Genomic DNA, 17688 nt, shown 5'->3' on the forward strand with positions numbered 1-17688 from the left:
GATTTTTATGTTAGTGTTTTACTTGTTTTAAGTGTTTTGGTTAGAGATGGCCTGCCAATATTATCGGCCGATAAATGCTTTAAAATGTAATATCGGAAATTATCGGTATCGTTTTTTTTTTATTATCGGTATCGTTTTTTGTTTGTTTGTTTGTTTTTTTGTTAAATCATCATAAAAAACACAAGATACACTTACAATTAGTGCACCAACCCAAAAAAACCTCCCTCCCCCATTTACACTCATTCACACAAAAGGGTTGTTTCTTTCGGTTATTAATATCTCTGTTTCCTACATTATATATCAGTGGTCCCCAACCACCGGGCCACGGCCCGGTACCGGTCCGCGGACCGATTGGTACCGGCCGCACAAGAATTTTAAAAAAAGAAAATTTTTTTATTTTTTATTTATTTTTTTTTTAAATGAAATCAACATAAAAAACACAATATATACATTCTATATCAATATAGATCAATACAGCCTGCAGGGATACAGTCCGTAAGCACACATGATTGTATTTATTTATGTAAAAAAAAAAAAAAAAAAAAAAAATTGTTTTTTTTTTTTTTAAAAAACCTCCCTCCCCCATTTACACTCATTCACACAAAAGGGTTGTTTCTTTCGGTTATTAATATTTCTGTTTCCTACATTGTATATCAGTGGTCCCAAATACAATAGGTTCCTTTGTAACCAGTACAAAGGGGAGTCCTTTGTACAGGGTACAGGGCGGACCCTAATAATAAAACCTTACAAATTCAATAGGGTCCTTTCGTCCCATTGCAAAAGGACTCCCTTTGGGATTCCTTTGACAATGGTCCTGTGCGGACCCTAATAACGCTTTTCAAAACAAAAGCAGCCCCGTTGTATTGCACACTCGACATAGATACTTATTTAAATGTATTTTGTCATTTATGATTGGCCTGACGCGGGCCGGACAATGCCCAGGTCTGAGTTAGCAGCTCAAAAATGTATTTTTTTGTGTGAAATCCAACTCAATTGTCATGATAACAAGACATTTAAAAAAGGTAACTTACTGCGTGCTCCTAATGGGAAATGTGATTATCACAGGGCTAATCAAAAGGATTCCTCCACCATAACGGCGTCCTGCAGGTCCACTGTAGGAACTGTAATGTCCGCTGTGTAAGTCATTGAAAAGGCATAGAAATAGAAAAGACACGTCTTATTATTAATGCCGGAACAAGAGTAGGCCTTTAATTAGAAGATAGACTTTGATCTTGAAATACATTCATAAATCTTCTCGTATATGCTTTTTCTAGCCACTATAATAGTATCAAGTGAGCATATTGAAACGTGTGTGTGTGATGAAGAGCCAGAGGAAACACAAGACAGAGACATGAAAACAGCCTTGCAGCTGAACACACAAACAACAGCAGCTTCCCTTCATCGATCCAGCGTGTCCTTAATGCCTCGCTCTGGCCAGATGTGCCTACAAAGAGACACGACAGGAAACACGTTTTCCCCCCCAGAGGCGTCAACCCGACACTGCCAGTCCAAACAGGCCCAAAATACTTTCAAAACTCTTGCTTGAAAAAGAATAATGTGTGGCGTGGATCCAGTCGGGGGGAAAGAAGCGGACAGCTGCAGTCGGCAGGTGAGCATCATTCATTGTTCAGAGGAGGGAAAAGAAGACAACAAGCGAAAGGGAGGATGCACCTCGTCTCTAAATGTCGATGAGGTCGTCGCCGCTCTCGTCGCTCTCCACTGTCAGCTGGCGCGTCCACCACTTCTTGACCTCGGAACCCGAGGAAGCCTCGCCGTTGACGGGGTTCATTTTGCACACGATGGACTTGACACTGGTGCGACCTGACGACACCAACGCATGCGGTGTGAGATTATGTACGTGCTACGCCGCAAAAAGTCAGTGTTCAGCTAAAATGATGTACAAAGCAATATATAACCTGCTACCAAAGAATGTACGACAATTCTTCTCAACTAAAGAGGAGGAATATAACCTTAGAGGAAAAAATCATTTAAAACTAGGGATGTCCGATAATGGCTTTTTGCCGATATTGTCCAACTCTTTCATTCCCGATACCGATATCAACCGATATATGCAGTCGTGGAATTAACACATTATTATGCCTAATTTGGACAACCAGGTGTGGTGAAGATAAGGTACTTTAGTAAAATAAGATAAATTAATTAAAAAAAATGTTCTTGAATAAAAAAGAAAGTACAACAATATAAAAACAGTTACATAGAAACTAGTAATGAATGAAAATGAGTAAAATGAAGTGTTAAAGGTTAGTACTATTAGTGGAGCAGCAGCACGCACAATCATGTGTGCTTACGGACTGTATCCCTTGCAGACTGTATTGATATATATTGATATATAATGTAGGAAGCAGAATATTGATAACAGAAAGAAACAACCCTTTTGTGTGAATGAGTGTAAATGGGGGAGGGAGGTTTTTTGGCTTGGTGCACTAATTGTAAGTGTATCTTGTGTTTTTTATGTGGATTTAATTAAAAAAAACAAAAAAACAAAAAAAAAAACGATACCGATAATAAAAAAAACGATACCGATAATTTCCGCTATTACATTTTAACGCATTTATCGGCCGATAGTATCGGCAGACCGATATTATTGGACATCTGTAATTATTATGCCTAATTTGGACAACCAGGTATGGTGAAGATAAGGTCCTTTTTTAAAAAATGTATAAAATAAGATAAATAAAGAAAGTACAACAATATAAAAACAGTTACATAGAAACTAGTAATGAATGAAAATGAGTAAAATTAAGTGTTAAAGGTTAGTACTATTAGTGGAGCAGCAGCACGCACAATCATGTGTGCTTACGGACTGTATCCCTTGCAGACTGTATTGATATATATTGATATATAATGTAGGAAGCAGAATATTAATAACAGAAAGAAACAACCCTTTTGTGTGAATGAGGAGGGAGGTTTTTTGGGTTGGTGCACTAATTGTAAGTGTATCTTGTGTTTTTTATGTGGATTTAATTTAAAAAAAACAAAAAAAACCCGATACCGATAATAAAAAAAACGATACCGATAATTTCCGCTATTACATTTTAACGCATTTATCGGCCGATAGTATCGGCAGACCGATATTATCGGACATCTCTAATTATTATGCCTAATTTGGACAGCCAGGTATGGTGAAGATAAGGTCCTTTTTTAAAAAATGGATAAAATAAGATAAATAAAGAAAGTAAAACAATATAAAAACAGTTACATAGAAACTAGTAATGAATGAAAATGAGTAAAATTAAGTGTTAAAGGTTAGTACTATTAGTGGAGCAGCAGCACGCACAATCATGTGTGCTTACGGACTGTATCCCTTGCAGACTGTATTGATATATATTGATATATAATGTAGAAAGCAGAATATTAATAACAGAAAGAAACAACCCTTTTGTGTGAATGAGTGTAAATGGGGGAGGGAGGTTTTTTGGGTTGGTGCACTAATTGTAAGTGTATCTTGTGTTTTTTATGTTGATTTAATTAAAAACAAAAAAAAACAAAACAAAAAAACAATACCGAAAATAAAAAAAACGATACCGATAATTTCCGCTATTACATTTTAACGCATTTATCGGCCGATAGTATCGGCAGACCGATATTATCGGACATCTCTAATTATTATGCCTAATTTGGACAACCAGGTATGGTGAAGATAAGGTCCTTTTTAAAAAAATTAGTAAAATAAGATAAATAAATTTAAAAAAAATTATTGAATAAAAAATAAAGTACAACAATATAAAAACAGTTACATAGAAACTAGTAATGAATGAAAATTAGTCAAATTAACTGTTAAAGTTTAGTACTATTAGTGGAGCAGCAGCACGCACAATCATGTGTGCTTACGGACTGTATCCCTTGCAGACTGTATTGATATATATTGATATATAATGTATGAAGCAGAATATTAATAACAGAAAGAAACAACCCTTTTGTGTGAATGAGTGTAAATGGGGGAGGGAGGTTTTTTGGCTTGGTGCACTAATTGTAAGTGTGTCTTGTGTTGATTTAATTAAAAAAACAACAAAAAAAACGATACAGATAATAAAAAAACCGATACCGATAATTTTCGATATTACATTTTAACGCATATATCGGCCGATAATATCGGCAGGCCGATATTATCGGACATCTCTATTTAAAACATTTATATGCACGTGCAACACTTAAAACTTTTAGCATATCAGTATGTGGAATCAAATGATGGAATGGATTAAGTAAAGAAGTTAAAAATTGTACTGATATGATCCAGTTTAAGAGGTTGTTCAAAATAATAGTGCTTACAAAGTACAAAGAAGAAGAATTATGAGAAATACTTCTAACCTTATTAAAAAATAAGATATTCTTCATCTCAGTATGTTAATAATGACTGAATTAATTAATTACATAATATAAAACTGTTGTGTGTACTAATTCATAGATGTTATTTTATGATATAAAAAGGTCAGTAAATGATTCTATATCGTTGTAAACGCTTTGAAGTGGGAAAGGGGTAGGATTAAATAAGCTTTGCTTCTTCCTACTCCTTTTTGGGCATGATGTAAAATGAAATGATGAAATTGTGTGACGTATTAAGATGTAAGCGTGTTCATGTTCGAAATGAACTAAAAAAAGATACAAAAATGAGGGGTGTTTTATTTGAACTAAGCAAAATTATCTGCCAATAGAACAAGAAAATTTGGCTTGTCAAGACTTTCCAAAACAAGTCAAATTAGCTAACTTCAATGAACCCAAAAATAGCTTAAAATAAGTATATTCTCACTAATAACAAGTGCACTTTTCTTGGTAGAAAAAAAAAGAGACCTTTTTGCTCAATATGTTGAAAAATATTATTAAATTAAACTGAATACGCGGAAGGCCCCCGGGCCGGATGGTGTCTCCCCCTCCACTCTCAGACACTTGCGGACCAGCACCTGAACAGTTTTTTCCCCTCGGCCATCAGGCAAATGAACAATAACTCCTAATAGCAGCTCCTTGAATTCCTTCTAAGTCTATCTGATAGCTCAGTTACAGCTCTTTTTATTACCAAATATGTGTTATATGTCGCACGTTTGCACCAAGAAAAATTCCTAGTTTGTGAACCCGTTCTCAAACAATGGCAATAAAACTATTCTGATTCTAAATGCTAGTGCCATTATCTTGTGCATTACATTTCTTGAAACCAGCAAACTTATACTAAAAACTCATTTATTGTTCTTAATGGAAAGGCAACAAGGCAAGCGCTTGTTACTCTCGGGGTCTCCTAGCCGCTCAGGCAAATCATATGGTCTAAAAATGAATTTTTCCATGGATAACATGACATAATCGCGCCAAGTGCGTGCTCTTTCAGTCAATTAGTGTGCATATATACAGCCCGGCCCCCGGCCAAAACATTTTTAATTGTAATTTTGAGGAATTTATCTGAATGTGCATGAACTATTTCTGTTCAAAATGGTTTGAAATGTCAAATGTTGAAATATTAACTGTCAGTTTACTGTACTGTGCCAACTGTACTACTACAACTGTACTACTATATGAGTACGTGTTTTCTATTGTTTCATTGGAAATAAAACAGCAAAGTCCATTTGGCTGTCATCTGTTTTAAGACATGACTAGCTAGCTGGCAACTAACGTCTATCCGCAGTTTGCAGTGTTTTAGCTACTTCTAAATCACTAATCCTCGCCTCCATGGCGACAATTAAAGTATGTTTCGTACAAGTAGCATTATCACTGGAGGACAAGGATTGGTAAACATGCTTCACTACACACCGTAGCTCACCGGCGTCAAAATGTAAACAAACGCCATTGGTGGATCTACACCTGACATCCACTGTAATGATACCAAGTACAGGAGCGTATCTAGTCGATACTACTATGATTACATTAATATTTTTTGGCATCACATCTTCTTTCGTTTTTTTTAAATGTATATTATGTTTATAAAGTCAGGAAATATGTCCCCTGGACACATGAGGACTTTGAATATGACCAATGTATGATCCTGTAACGACTTGGTATTGGATTGATACCCAAATGTGTGGTATCATCCAAAACTAATGTAAAGTATCTAACAACAGAAGAATAAGTGATTATTACATTTGAACAGAAGTGTAGATAGAACATGTTAAAAGAGAAAGTAAGCAGATATTAACAGTAAATGAACAAGTAGATTCATAATCCAGTTTCTACCGCTTGTCCTTAATAATGTGGACAAAATAATAGAATGGAAAATGACACAATATGTTACTGCATATGTCAGCAGACTAAATGATTGTTTACTTACTACTAAAAGACAAGTTAAGTTGTCTTGTATGTTCACTATTTCATTTAAGGACTAAATTCCAATAATACCGTATTTTTCGGACTATAAGTCGCAGTTTTTTTCATAGTTTGGCCGGGGGTGCGACTTATACTCAGGAGCGACTTATGTGTGAAATGATGAACACATTATAATATTATTGATGTCATTGACGTAAGAGACTAGACGTATAAGATTTCATGGGATTTAGCGATTAGGAGTGACAGATTGTTTGGTAAACGTATAGCATGTTCTATATGTTATAGTTATTTGAATGACTCTTACCATAATATGTTACGTTAACATACCAGTTGGTTATTTATGCCTCATATAACGTACACTTATTCAGCCTGTTGTTCACTATTCTTGATTTATTTGAAATTGCCTTTCAAATGTCTATTCTTGCTGTTGGCTTTTATCAAATACATTTCCCAAAAAATGCGACTTATACTCCAGTGCGACTTATATATGTTATTTTCCTTCTTTATTATGCATTTTGGGCCGGTGCGACTTATACTCCGGAGCGACTTATAGTCCGAAAAATACAGTACTGTAAAAGTCCGAATTTTCTAGCCTTTACCAAATTTTCCCAGGCTTTTTTTTTCCCAAAGATGTTCTATCTTGAGGGGAGGATAATGAAGTTGACCCCCAAATGTTCCAGCTAAGGGGATATTAGCACTTTGCTAACTTTCTGTAAGCAATGATTTGTTTTATCATTTAAGGTGGGATAATAAAGTTGAGCTGACAATTTTCCGGCTAAGGGTGAAGTAATCTTTTTCTAACTTCCTGTAAAAGTCAGGACTTTTCACCTTTTCTGGCCGATAAAAAATCTGACCCGTCGATTTTCCAGTTTTTGGCATGTCCCTTTTTAACTTTCTGTAAAAGTTAGGCTCTTACAATCGTTAGGAAAAGATAATAAAGCTGAATTTTCCAGTTTTGCGGATAGTCGCCCTTTTTTACCGTCTGTAAAAGTCAAAATTTTTGTCAGGACAATACAGTTCAGCTTCTGGGGGGAGTAGCAATTTTCTAACTTCCTGTAAGCAATGATTTTTCATCATTTAAGATGGGATACTAAAGACGAGCTGGCAATTTTCCGACTTTGTAACTTACCGTATTTTTCGGACTGTAAGTCGCAGTTTTTTTCATAGTTTCATCGCGACTTATACTCAGGAGCGACTTATGTGTGAAATGATGAACACATTAGCGTAAAATATCCAATAATATTATTGATGTCATTGACGTAAGAGACTAGACGTATAAGATTTCATGGGATTTAGCGATTAGGAGTGACAGATTGTTTGGTAAACGTATAGCATGTTCTATATGTTATAGTTATTTGAATGACTCTTACCATAATATGTGAGGTTAACATACCAGTTGGTTATTTATGCCTCATATAACGTACACTTATTCAGCCTGTTGTTCACTATTCTTGATTTATTTTAAATTGCCTTTCAAATGTCTATTCTTGCTGTTGGCTTTTATCAAATACATTTCCCCCAAAAATGCGATTTATACTCCAGTGCGACTTATATACACTACCGTTCAAAAGTTTGGGGTCACATGTAAATGTCCTTATTTTTGAAGGAAAAGCACTGTACTTTTCAATGAAGATAACTTTAAACTAGTCTTAACTTGAAAGAAATACACTCTATACATTGCTAATGTGGTAAATGACTATTCTAGCTGCAAATGTCTGCTTTTTGGTGCAATATCTACATAGGTGTATAGAGGCCCATTTCCAGCAACTATCACTCCAGTGTTCTAATGGTACAATGTGTTTGCTCATTGGCTCAGAAGGCTAATTGATGATTAGAAAACCCTTGTGCAATCATGTTCACACATCTGGAAACACTTTAGCTCGTTACAGAAGCTACAAAACGGACCTTCCTTTGAGCAGATTGAGTTTCTGGAGCATCACATTTGTGGGGTCAATTAAACGCTCAAAATGGCCAGAAAAAGAGAACTTTCATCGGAAACTCGACAGTCTATTCTTGTTCTTAGAAATGAAGGCTATTCCACTAAATTGTTTGGGTGACCCCAAACTTTTGAACGGTAGTGTATGTTTTTTTCCTTCTTTATCGTGCATTTTGGGCCGGTGCGACTTATACTCCGAAAAATACAGTAATTTTACTTTTTTTGGAAAGTCTTGACAAGCCAAATTTTGTTGTTCTATTGGCAGATAATTTTGCTTAGTTCAAATAAAATACCCCTCATTTTTGTATTTTTTTTCCTTGTTTTTGAACACTGACTTTTTGCAGTGCAGTTTTCATCCTTCAGGATTCTTGACTAATAATGAGAATGTACGATGAGTGCAGGTAATTGGTGTTTTGTGCTGACACCCGGATACCTGCAGGCAGCCGCCACTGTCCCAGCTTCCTCTGCGGCTTCCCCAGGTCGGAGGAGTCCTGCCTGTAGCCTCCTCGGTCGGACAAGGTGGGGCTGAGCAGCTGCTGGAGGCCGCTCATCTAAACAAAGAGGAACACATCCTTTGTTCCGCCATCGCGAGGAGCGCACACCTGCGGGTGATGCTTGCAAGCTGGGGATGGCGGGCGGGGGTGCTTTTACCTCAGGCTGAGAGGGGTTGTCCGGGTTGTTGGCGTTGTGGTCTTCACTTGGCACCGTGGTCTCGATGCTGGGGGGGTTGAGGAAGCGACTCAGCTCCTGCTGCTGGCTCTCTCTCAAGCTGTGGATGATGCTACACGACTGCTGCTGCTTCTGCGGAGGACAAACAGAGCGTGTCACACGCACACTGAGGGCGCGCGCGGGAAGGCGGCGTGGAAGGGACTCACGGCGCGTATGCGTTTGAGGCACTTCTTGAGCCACATGCGTATGGTCTGCTTGGCCACCTCCTCCTCGATGGTGTACTCCAGCTGTTCCCTGGCCAACAGCTCCTCCAGCTGGAGGGACTTACGAATGTCCACGGAGCGATAGGACAGCATGCTGCCGACAGCAAGGCAACATTACCACTGCGGGGTTTTCCATTCTTCATTCCACGCAGCAATGGTACTTTACATTTAATATCATGTGTTTTTATATGGAGGTTTAATAAAACACAGCCAAATTAAGTTGTGATTGAGTATTAAAAACTAGAGATGTCCGATAATATCGGCAGACCGATAAATGCATTAAAATGTAATATCGGAAATTATCGATATCAGTTTTTTTATTATCAGTATCGTTTTTTTTTGTTTTTTAAATTTTTTTTAATTAAATCCACATAAAAAACACAAGATACACTTACAATTAGTGCACCAACCCAAAAAACCTCCCTCCCCCATTTACACTCATTCACACAAAAGGGTTGTTTCTTTCTGTTATTAATATTCTGCTTCCTACATTATATATCAATATATATCAATACAGTCTGCAAGGGATACAGTCCGTAAGCACACATGATTGTGCGTGCTGCTGCTCCACTAATAGTACTAACCTTTAACAGTTAATTTTACTCATTTTCATTAATTACTAGTTTCTATGTAACTGTTTTTATATTGTTTTACTTTCTTTTTTATTCATGAAAATGTTTTTAATTTATTTATCTTATTTTATTTGATTCATTTTTTAAAAAAGTACCTTATCTTCACCATACCTGGTTGTCCAAATTAGGCATAATAATGTGTTAGTTCCACGACTGTATATATCGGTTGATATCGGTATCGGTTGATATCGGCAAAAAGCCATTATCGGACATCCCTATTAAAAACTAATTGCTACTAAAGTAGCCATTTAAAGTAACAGTAATGCAAAAACATAGTTTAACTCATCATTATATACAATCATTAAAATAAATGTTCGTAAAAAAGAAAACATTTTTATAAATGTACTTTCCTGTGGGGTTATTGTGCATGAATTATTTGTATTTGTCATTTTTTGTGATCATGTTTTTGTTTGGGTTTTGGACTCTTTTTCGTTCCTGTTTGTGCACTCTTGTTTGTTTTGTTTCCATGACAACTTACTAGTTTCACCTGTTTCACGTCTTGGACTCGCGCACCCGTGTTGATTTGACAAATTTTCATTAATTACTAGTTTCTATGTAACTGTTTTTATATTGTTTTACTTTCTTTTTTATTCAAGAAAATGTTTTTAATTTATTTATCTTGTTTTATTTGATTAATTTTTTTTAAAAAGTACCTGATCTTCACCATACCTGGTTGTCCAAATTAGGCATAATAATGTGTTAATTCCACGACTGCATATATCGGTTGATATCGGTATCGGTAATTAAAGAGTTGGACAATATCGGCATATCAGATATCGGCAAAAAGCCATTATCAGACATCCCTAGTTAATTTTACTAATTTTCATTAATTACTAGTTTCTATGTAACTGTTTTTATATTGTTTTACTTTCTTTTTTATTCATGAAAATGTTTTTCATTTATTTATCTTATTTTATTTGATTCATTTTTTTAAAAAGTACCTTATCTTCACCATACCTGGTTGTCCAAATTAGGCATAATAATGTGTTAGTTCCACGACTGTATATATCGGTTGATATCGGTATCGGTTGATATCAATATCGGTAATTAAAGAGTTGGACAATATCGGCATATCGGATATCGGCAAAAAGCCATTATCGGACATCCCTATTAAAAACTAATTGCTACTAAAGTAGCCATTTAAAGTAACAGTAATGCAAAAACATAGTTTAACTCATCATTATATATAATCATTAAAATAAATGTTATTAAAAAAGAAAAAAAATGTATAAATTTACTTTCCTGTGGGGTTATTGTGCATGAATTATTTGTATTTGTCATTTTCTGTGATCATGTTTTTGTTTGGGTTTTGGACTCTTTTTAGTTCCTGTTTGTGCACTCTTGTTTGTTTTGACAACTTATTAGTTTCACCTGTTTCACGTCTTGGACTTCCGCACCCGTGTTAATCATGTCAATACTATTTAAGCCTGTCATTTTCAGTTGGTCGTCCTGGCAACATTGACGTTATCCATGCTCTGCTCTATTGATGATCCTTTCACGCTGGTATTCTTGCTATTGCTCGTTTCACGGTTCATGCCTTGTCAAGTAAGTTTTGTCTGTTCATGCCACAGTTAGCGACTTTTTGTTTTGCCATGTCCATAGTTTACCCTAAGTGTTGGTTTTTGTTTCCTTCGTTACTTTGTACCTCCCCTCCTCCTACTTTGTTAGTGTTATTATTAAATCATGTATTTACCTTCACGCCATGTCCGCTAACAATTTCCTTGCAACTCGGGAAAACAAACCCCGCCAAAGTCCACGTCGTGACAGTATTTAGTTTGTATTTTATCCATTTGCTCCAGTGCAGTGTACGCTTATTTTGCCAGAATAGATTTGACAACAGGTGAGTGTGGGATGCTAGCATTGTAGTTGGTTTTGCTTGACAGACAAGCACGCAAGAGAGAACACAGCGATCATAAATAAAAACATCAGTTCCGAGACCACAGATTGCCACATTTGGATTCCAGTCCCATAAAGTCCAAGTCGTCTAAATATTTTAATTTTCCTGAGGGAACTCTCCTGAAGGAATCAATAAAGTACCGTATTTTTCGGAGTATAAGTCGCTCCGGAGTATAAGTCGCACCTGCCGAAAATGCATAGTAAAGAAGGAAAAAACATATATAAGTCGCACTGGAGTATAAGTCGCATTTTTTTGGGGAAATGTATTTGATAAAAGCCAACAGCAAGAATAGACATTTGAAAGAAAATTAAAAATAAATGAAGAATAGTGAACAACAGGCTGAATAAGTGTACGTTATATGAGGCATAAATAACCAACTGGTATGTTAACGTAACATATTATGGTAAGAGTCATTCAAATAACTATAACATATAGAACATGCTATACGTTTACCAAACAATCTGTCACTCCTAATCGCTAAATCCCATGAAATCTTATACGTCTAGTCTCTTACGTGAATGACATCAATAATATTATAATGTGTTAATCATTTCACACATAAGTCGCTCCTGAGTATAAGTCGCACCCCCGGCCAAACTATGAAAGAAACTGCGACTTATAGTCCGAAAAATACGGTACTATCTATCTACACTGCAAAAAGTGAAATCTAAGTAAGATGAAATATGTCAAATAAGGGTGAAATTTGCTTATTTTCTGTCTGATAAGATCATTCTTCTCACTAAGCAGATTTTATGTGAGAGTGTTTTACTTGTTTTAAGTGTTTTGGTCCTAAATGATCTCGGTAAGATGTTACAGCTTGTTGTTGAGATTTGATGACCTACACTACCGTTCAAAAGTTTGGGGTCACCCAAACAATTTTGTGGAATAGCCTTCATTTCTAAGAACAAGAATAGACTGTGGAGTTTCAGATGAAAGTTCTCTTTTTCTGGCCATTTTGAGCGTTTAATTGACTCCACAAATGTGATGCTCCAGAAACTCAATCTGCTCAAAGGAAGGTCCGTTTTGTAGCTTCTGTAACGAGCTAAAGTGTTTTCAGATGTGTGAACATGATTGCACAAGGGTTTTCTAATCATCAATTAGCCTTCTGAGCCAATGAGCAAACACATTGTACCATTAGAACACTGGAGTGATAGTTGCTGGAAATGGGCCTCTATACACCTATGTAGATATTGCACCAAAAAGCAGACATTTTGCAGCTAGAATAGTCATTTAGCACATTAGCAATGTATAGAGTGTATTTCTTTCAAGTTAAGACTAGTTTAAAGTTATCTTCATTGAAAAGTACAGTGCTTTTCCTTCAAAAATAAGGACATTTACATGTGACCCCAAACTTTTGAACGGTAGTGTATATTGAGTAAAACATGCTTGAAACTAGAATATCAACTGTTGCAAAGCTCTGTCATTAACACTCAAGTATAAAACTACTTTTTTAAAGTAATAATTCTTACTTCAAGCATGAAAAAAAAGATCATTATGTCAAGATAATGGCACTAGCATTTACTTCATTTAAGAATATTTTTCCACATATTGAGCAAAAAGGTCTCTTTTTTTTTTCTACCAAGAAAAGTGCACTTGTTATTAGTGAGAATATACTTATTTGAAGCTATTTTTGGGTTCCTAGAGGTTAACTTATTTTTACTTGTTTTGGAAAGTCTTGACAAGCCGAATTTTCTTGTTCTATTGGCAGATAATTTTGCTTAGTTCAAATAAAACACCCCTCATTTTTGTATTTTTTTTCTTCTCGTTTTTGAACACCGACTTTTTGCAGTGTATCTACTGATAATCGTGCAGGTGCGTGACGGTATGTAGCACTGCGGGTTCACCTGAGCACGTCGTGGAAGGTGACGTCTCCGCCGCTGTGCAGTCGCTCCATCTCGTAGCACATGTGCTTAAACAGCAACTTGTCTTTGTCCAGGTCCACCTCCAGTCTGCCCCTGAGCAGGCGCAGCAAGAACTTCACCCTGGACGTAGGGATCACACCCTGAGGTGGGGAGAATCAGAATCAAACACGAGGGCTGTCACAATGTAACCTTTTTCACTTCTGACGCTATACATCCAGTGTTTCCCACACATTCATTTATTTGTGGCGGCCCGCCACGAAAGAATGACGTCCGCCACAAATAAAAAATTTAAAAAAAAATCACTACTGTTTTCTGTTTATTTGTTACTGACTGTGGCAGGACATCTCTGCCTCTGTTTCACTTTATGTTGCTGGTAAATAATATGGTTGTAGTAGTAGGCTAAAGTTAAATTATTTAGTATGCACTAATTAAAGGGGCAGAGCTTTAAGAGACATTTTAGCTTTTATATTTTTTGTAAGAACCACAATTAATAAATATATTTCAGTGAATAACTGTATATAAATATGTACAAAAAGTGTTGTAATTATATTGTAAAATGGATGGACGTTTAAAACAAAACTGTTATTACTAATTAGTAAGTATACATTTTTTGAGCCTTTTTAGAGAAAATCGTATCATTGTAGTAAATTATGCAAATTACTCGATGATGTCATGGTGACCACGCCCCCACCGCCACAGGTATCTTGGCAGTTTATGGGAAACACTGACCTCTATTGGAGACTTGCATACTGATATTGATCCAATACGATATCAGCAGGAATCATACATACTTGTATCATTTTGTAGTGTGGGATGTTATAAAAGTATTGATAAAGTGAAGATACTTAAACAGAGGTTATGTTGGTAGGTATGTAAAACATTAACCTATTTACGTTGTTGGTTGAAATATCACCAAATTTCAATGGTCAAATCAACATCACAACCCGACATTGATTAAACGTCGTTATAAAGCCTGTTGTTTCAACGTTGTATTTGTGTTGTAGAATATTGGTTGGAAAATGACCAAAATTCAACAGTCAAGTCAACGTCAGAACCCAACATTGATTAAACGTTGTCAAAAAGCATGTTGTTCCAAGTTAGGTTTGAGTTGCTCAATGTCAGGACCCAATTCAACAAGATATTACTGAGATTTGATGAGCTATATTGAGTAAAACATGCTTGAAACTAGAATATCAACTGTTGTGTCATCAACACTCACAAGTAGAAAACTACTTTTTTAAAGTAATAATTTCTTATTTTAAGCATCTAAAAAAACCATATGAGACACAATTGTGTCTCATATTAAAACAGATGACAGCCAAATGGACTTTGCTGTTTTGGTTTCAATGAAACAAGAGAAAATACGTACTCATATAGTAGTACAGTTGTTATTAGTGAGAATATACTTATTTGAAGGTATTTTTGGGTTCATTGAGGTTAGCTAATTTGACTTGTTTTGGAAAGTCTTGACAAGCCAAATGTTCTTGTTCTATTGGCAGATAATTTTGCTTAGTTCAAATAAAATACCCCTCATTTTTGTATTTTCTTTTCTTGATTTTGAACACCTGACTTTTTGCAGTGTAGCTACAATGTTTTGTCATCTCATCGAACTGAATGCAGGCTGTGAAGATTGTGTATGAGGTGTGAGAGGCATCACTATTATTTTTGTTGGCCAAACTGTTGGTGTTTGCTGGAGAAGAACTAAGCTTGTTTATTAGACTTTAGTTTCCTTTGTCAAACTGCTTGTGTTTTATTGTGATATCAAAAAGTAAACAGCCAGTTGTTTTTTTTTTTTACATTACTTGTTTTTTTCATTCCGCAAAGTAATTACTTTAATAACCGTTCATGTGACACAGCCTTTCGTTAATGTTTTATGGCATATAATTAATTCCTATATCGACAGGGGTGTACAAACTTTTTCCCCGAGGGCCCCGCACTAAAAAAATCAAAGCAAGCGGGGCCATTTTGATATTTTTATTTAAAAACCAATACAATATATGTATAAAAATATACATTTAGGCCTCCACTCAGGCTTGATCCCGGGGACCCAAAGGGTTTGGGTAAAAAAAATATAAAAAATGTGTCATTATCAGGATTATTATTATTAATTTTGATTTTTATTTAAATCTCTAGATCAACATTAGGTCTATCTGTCAATATAACATTTTTAAAGATTTAAGTTGTGGGCTCTTTTTGTCAAAGAAAACCCAGTTTTTTATGGAAAAAACACAAAATATGCAAATTTTTAAGTGGAATATTTGAGATTATATAATAATTGGAGCCTTAAAAAGGTCAATAACTCATAACAACATCGATTTTAGTCATTATTATTTTTTTGAGCAATGACACTTAAAACAAATCCCACTAAATTATTGGGGATCATTAAAGTGTTAAAAAATAAATTCTACATTTTTTTTACTGTTTAATTTTAACACAATAATCTCGAGATCCACTTCAGATCTATCCGTCAATTATAAGTTTTATTGTTGTTTATGTTTTTGTTTGTAAGTTTTAGGCCCTTGTTTAAAAAAAAATCAGCTCAGTTTTTTATATGGCAAACACAAAATATGCAACATTTTCCCCAAAAAAATACCTCAAAGTGGAATATTTAATGTGACTTAAAGGCCTACTGAAAGCCACTACTAGCGACCACGCAGTCTGATAGTTTATATATCAATGATGAAATATTAACATTGCAACACATGCCAATACGGCCGGGTTAATTTATAAAGTGCACTTTAAATTTCCCCGCTAAACTTCCGCTTGAAAACGTCTATGTATGATGACGTATGCGCGTGACGTAGCCCGAGGAACAGAGGTATGGCCTTCTCCATTGAATACAATACAAAAAAGCTCTGTTTTCATTTCATAATTCCACAGTATTCTGGACATCTGTGTTGGGTGAATCTTTTGCAATTTGTTTAATGAACAATGGAGGCTGCAAAGAAGAACGTTGTAGGTGGCTGTAGCAACACAAGGACCACTTACTCGGATAGCAGACGCCTAGCCGATGCTAGCAGACGCCTAGCCGATGCTAGCAGACGCCTAGCCGATGCTAGCAGACGCCTAGCCGATGCTAGCAGACGCCTAGCCGATGCTAGCAGACGCCTAGCCGATGCTAGCAGACCCACCGCACGGATGATCGGTGAAGTCCTTCGTCGCGCCATCAATCGCTGGAACGCAGGTGAGCACAGTGTTGCTGAGCAAAGCAGATGAGGGCTGGCTGGCGTAGGTGGAGCGCTAATGTTTTTATCATAGGCTCTGTGAGCTCCGGTTGCTAAGTTAGCCTTAGCGTCGTTAGCAACAGCATTGTTAAGCTTTGCCAGGCTGAGATCTATTAACCGTGTAGTTACATGTCCATGGTTTAATAGTATTGTTGATCTTCTGTCTATCCTTCCAGTCAGGATTTATTTATTTTGTTTCTATCTGCATTTGAGACAGATGCTATCACGTTAGCTCATGCTAAAGATGCTAAAGAGCTTCGTCGATGTATTGTCGTGGAGATAAAAGTCACTGTGAATGTCCATTTGCGTTCTCGACTCTCATTTTCAAGAGGATATAGTATCCGAGGTGGTTTAAAATACAAATCCGTGATCCACAATAGAAAAAGGAGAAAGTGTGGAATCCAATGAGCCAGCTTGTACCTAAGTTACGGTCAGAGCGAAAAAGATACGTCCTGCACTGCCTCTAGTTCTTCACTCTAACGTTCCTCATCCACGAATCTTTCATCCTCGCTCAAATTAATGGGGTAATCGTCACTTTCTCGGTCCGAATAGCTCTAGCTGCATTTGAAAACAATAGGAAAATATGAGGAAGTGAACAACTGACAACGTCACGCTACTTCCGTAGGGGCAAGGCTTTTTTTTTATCAGAGACCAAAAGTTGCGAACTTTATCGACGTTGTTCTATACTAAATCCTTCAGCAAAAATATGGCAATATCGCAAAATGATCAAGTATGACGCATAGAATGGATCTGCTATCCCGTTTAAATAAAAAAAAATCATTTCAGTAGGCCTTTAATTGGATCCTTGAATAGGTCAATAATTCATACATGACATTGATTTTGATTCATTATTGTTCTTTAAGCAAGAAGCAGCCTGCATGGCAGCTTTGTGTTATTAGAGTAAACATTGCAAACATTTTCTTGTTACATTTCACCTGTTT

The 17688-nt window shown here is 36.1% G+C and overlaps 2 protein-coding genes across 5 annotated transcripts in view; both read right to left on the reverse strand.

Moving 5' to 3' along the window:
* Nucleotides 1–1557: 1557 nt before the first annotated feature.
* Nucleotides 1558–17688, reverse strand: part of nalcn (sodium leak channel, non-selective) — a 453873-nt gene continuing 437742 nt past the window's right edge. For all 4 annotated transcript variants that reach the window (XM_062061820.1, XM_062061819.1, XM_062061821.1 and 1 more), the window contains one exon: nucleotides 1558–1693. The gene's annotated coding sequence lies outside the window, so the exon portion shown is untranslated. The remainder of the gene's footprint in view (nucleotides 1694–17688) is intronic.
* Nucleotides 1679–17688, reverse strand: part of LOC133659244 (sodium leak channel NALCN-like) — a 20978-nt gene continuing 4968 nt past the window's right edge. The window contains exons 3-7 of the mRNA XM_062061976.1: nucleotides 13506–13663; nucleotides 9076–9226; nucleotides 8852–9001; nucleotides 8634–8751; nucleotides 1679–1821 (exon numbers count right to left, since the gene is read on the reverse strand). Coding sequence (XP_061917960.1) covers nucleotides 1679–1821; nucleotides 8634–8751; nucleotides 8852–9001; nucleotides 9076–9226; nucleotides 13506–13663 — 720 coding nt within the window. The remainder of the gene's footprint in view (nucleotides 1822–8633; nucleotides 8752–8851; nucleotides 9002–9075; nucleotides 9227–13505; nucleotides 13664–17688) is intronic.

The sequence above is a fragment of the Entelurus aequoreus genome, linkage group LG10, assembly GCF_033978785.1.
Source record: "Entelurus aequoreus isolate RoL-2023_Sb linkage group LG10, RoL_Eaeq_v1.1, whole genome shotgun sequence".
Lineage (NCBI taxonomy): Eukaryota > Metazoa > Chordata > Actinopteri > Syngnathiformes > Syngnathidae > Entelurus > Entelurus aequoreus.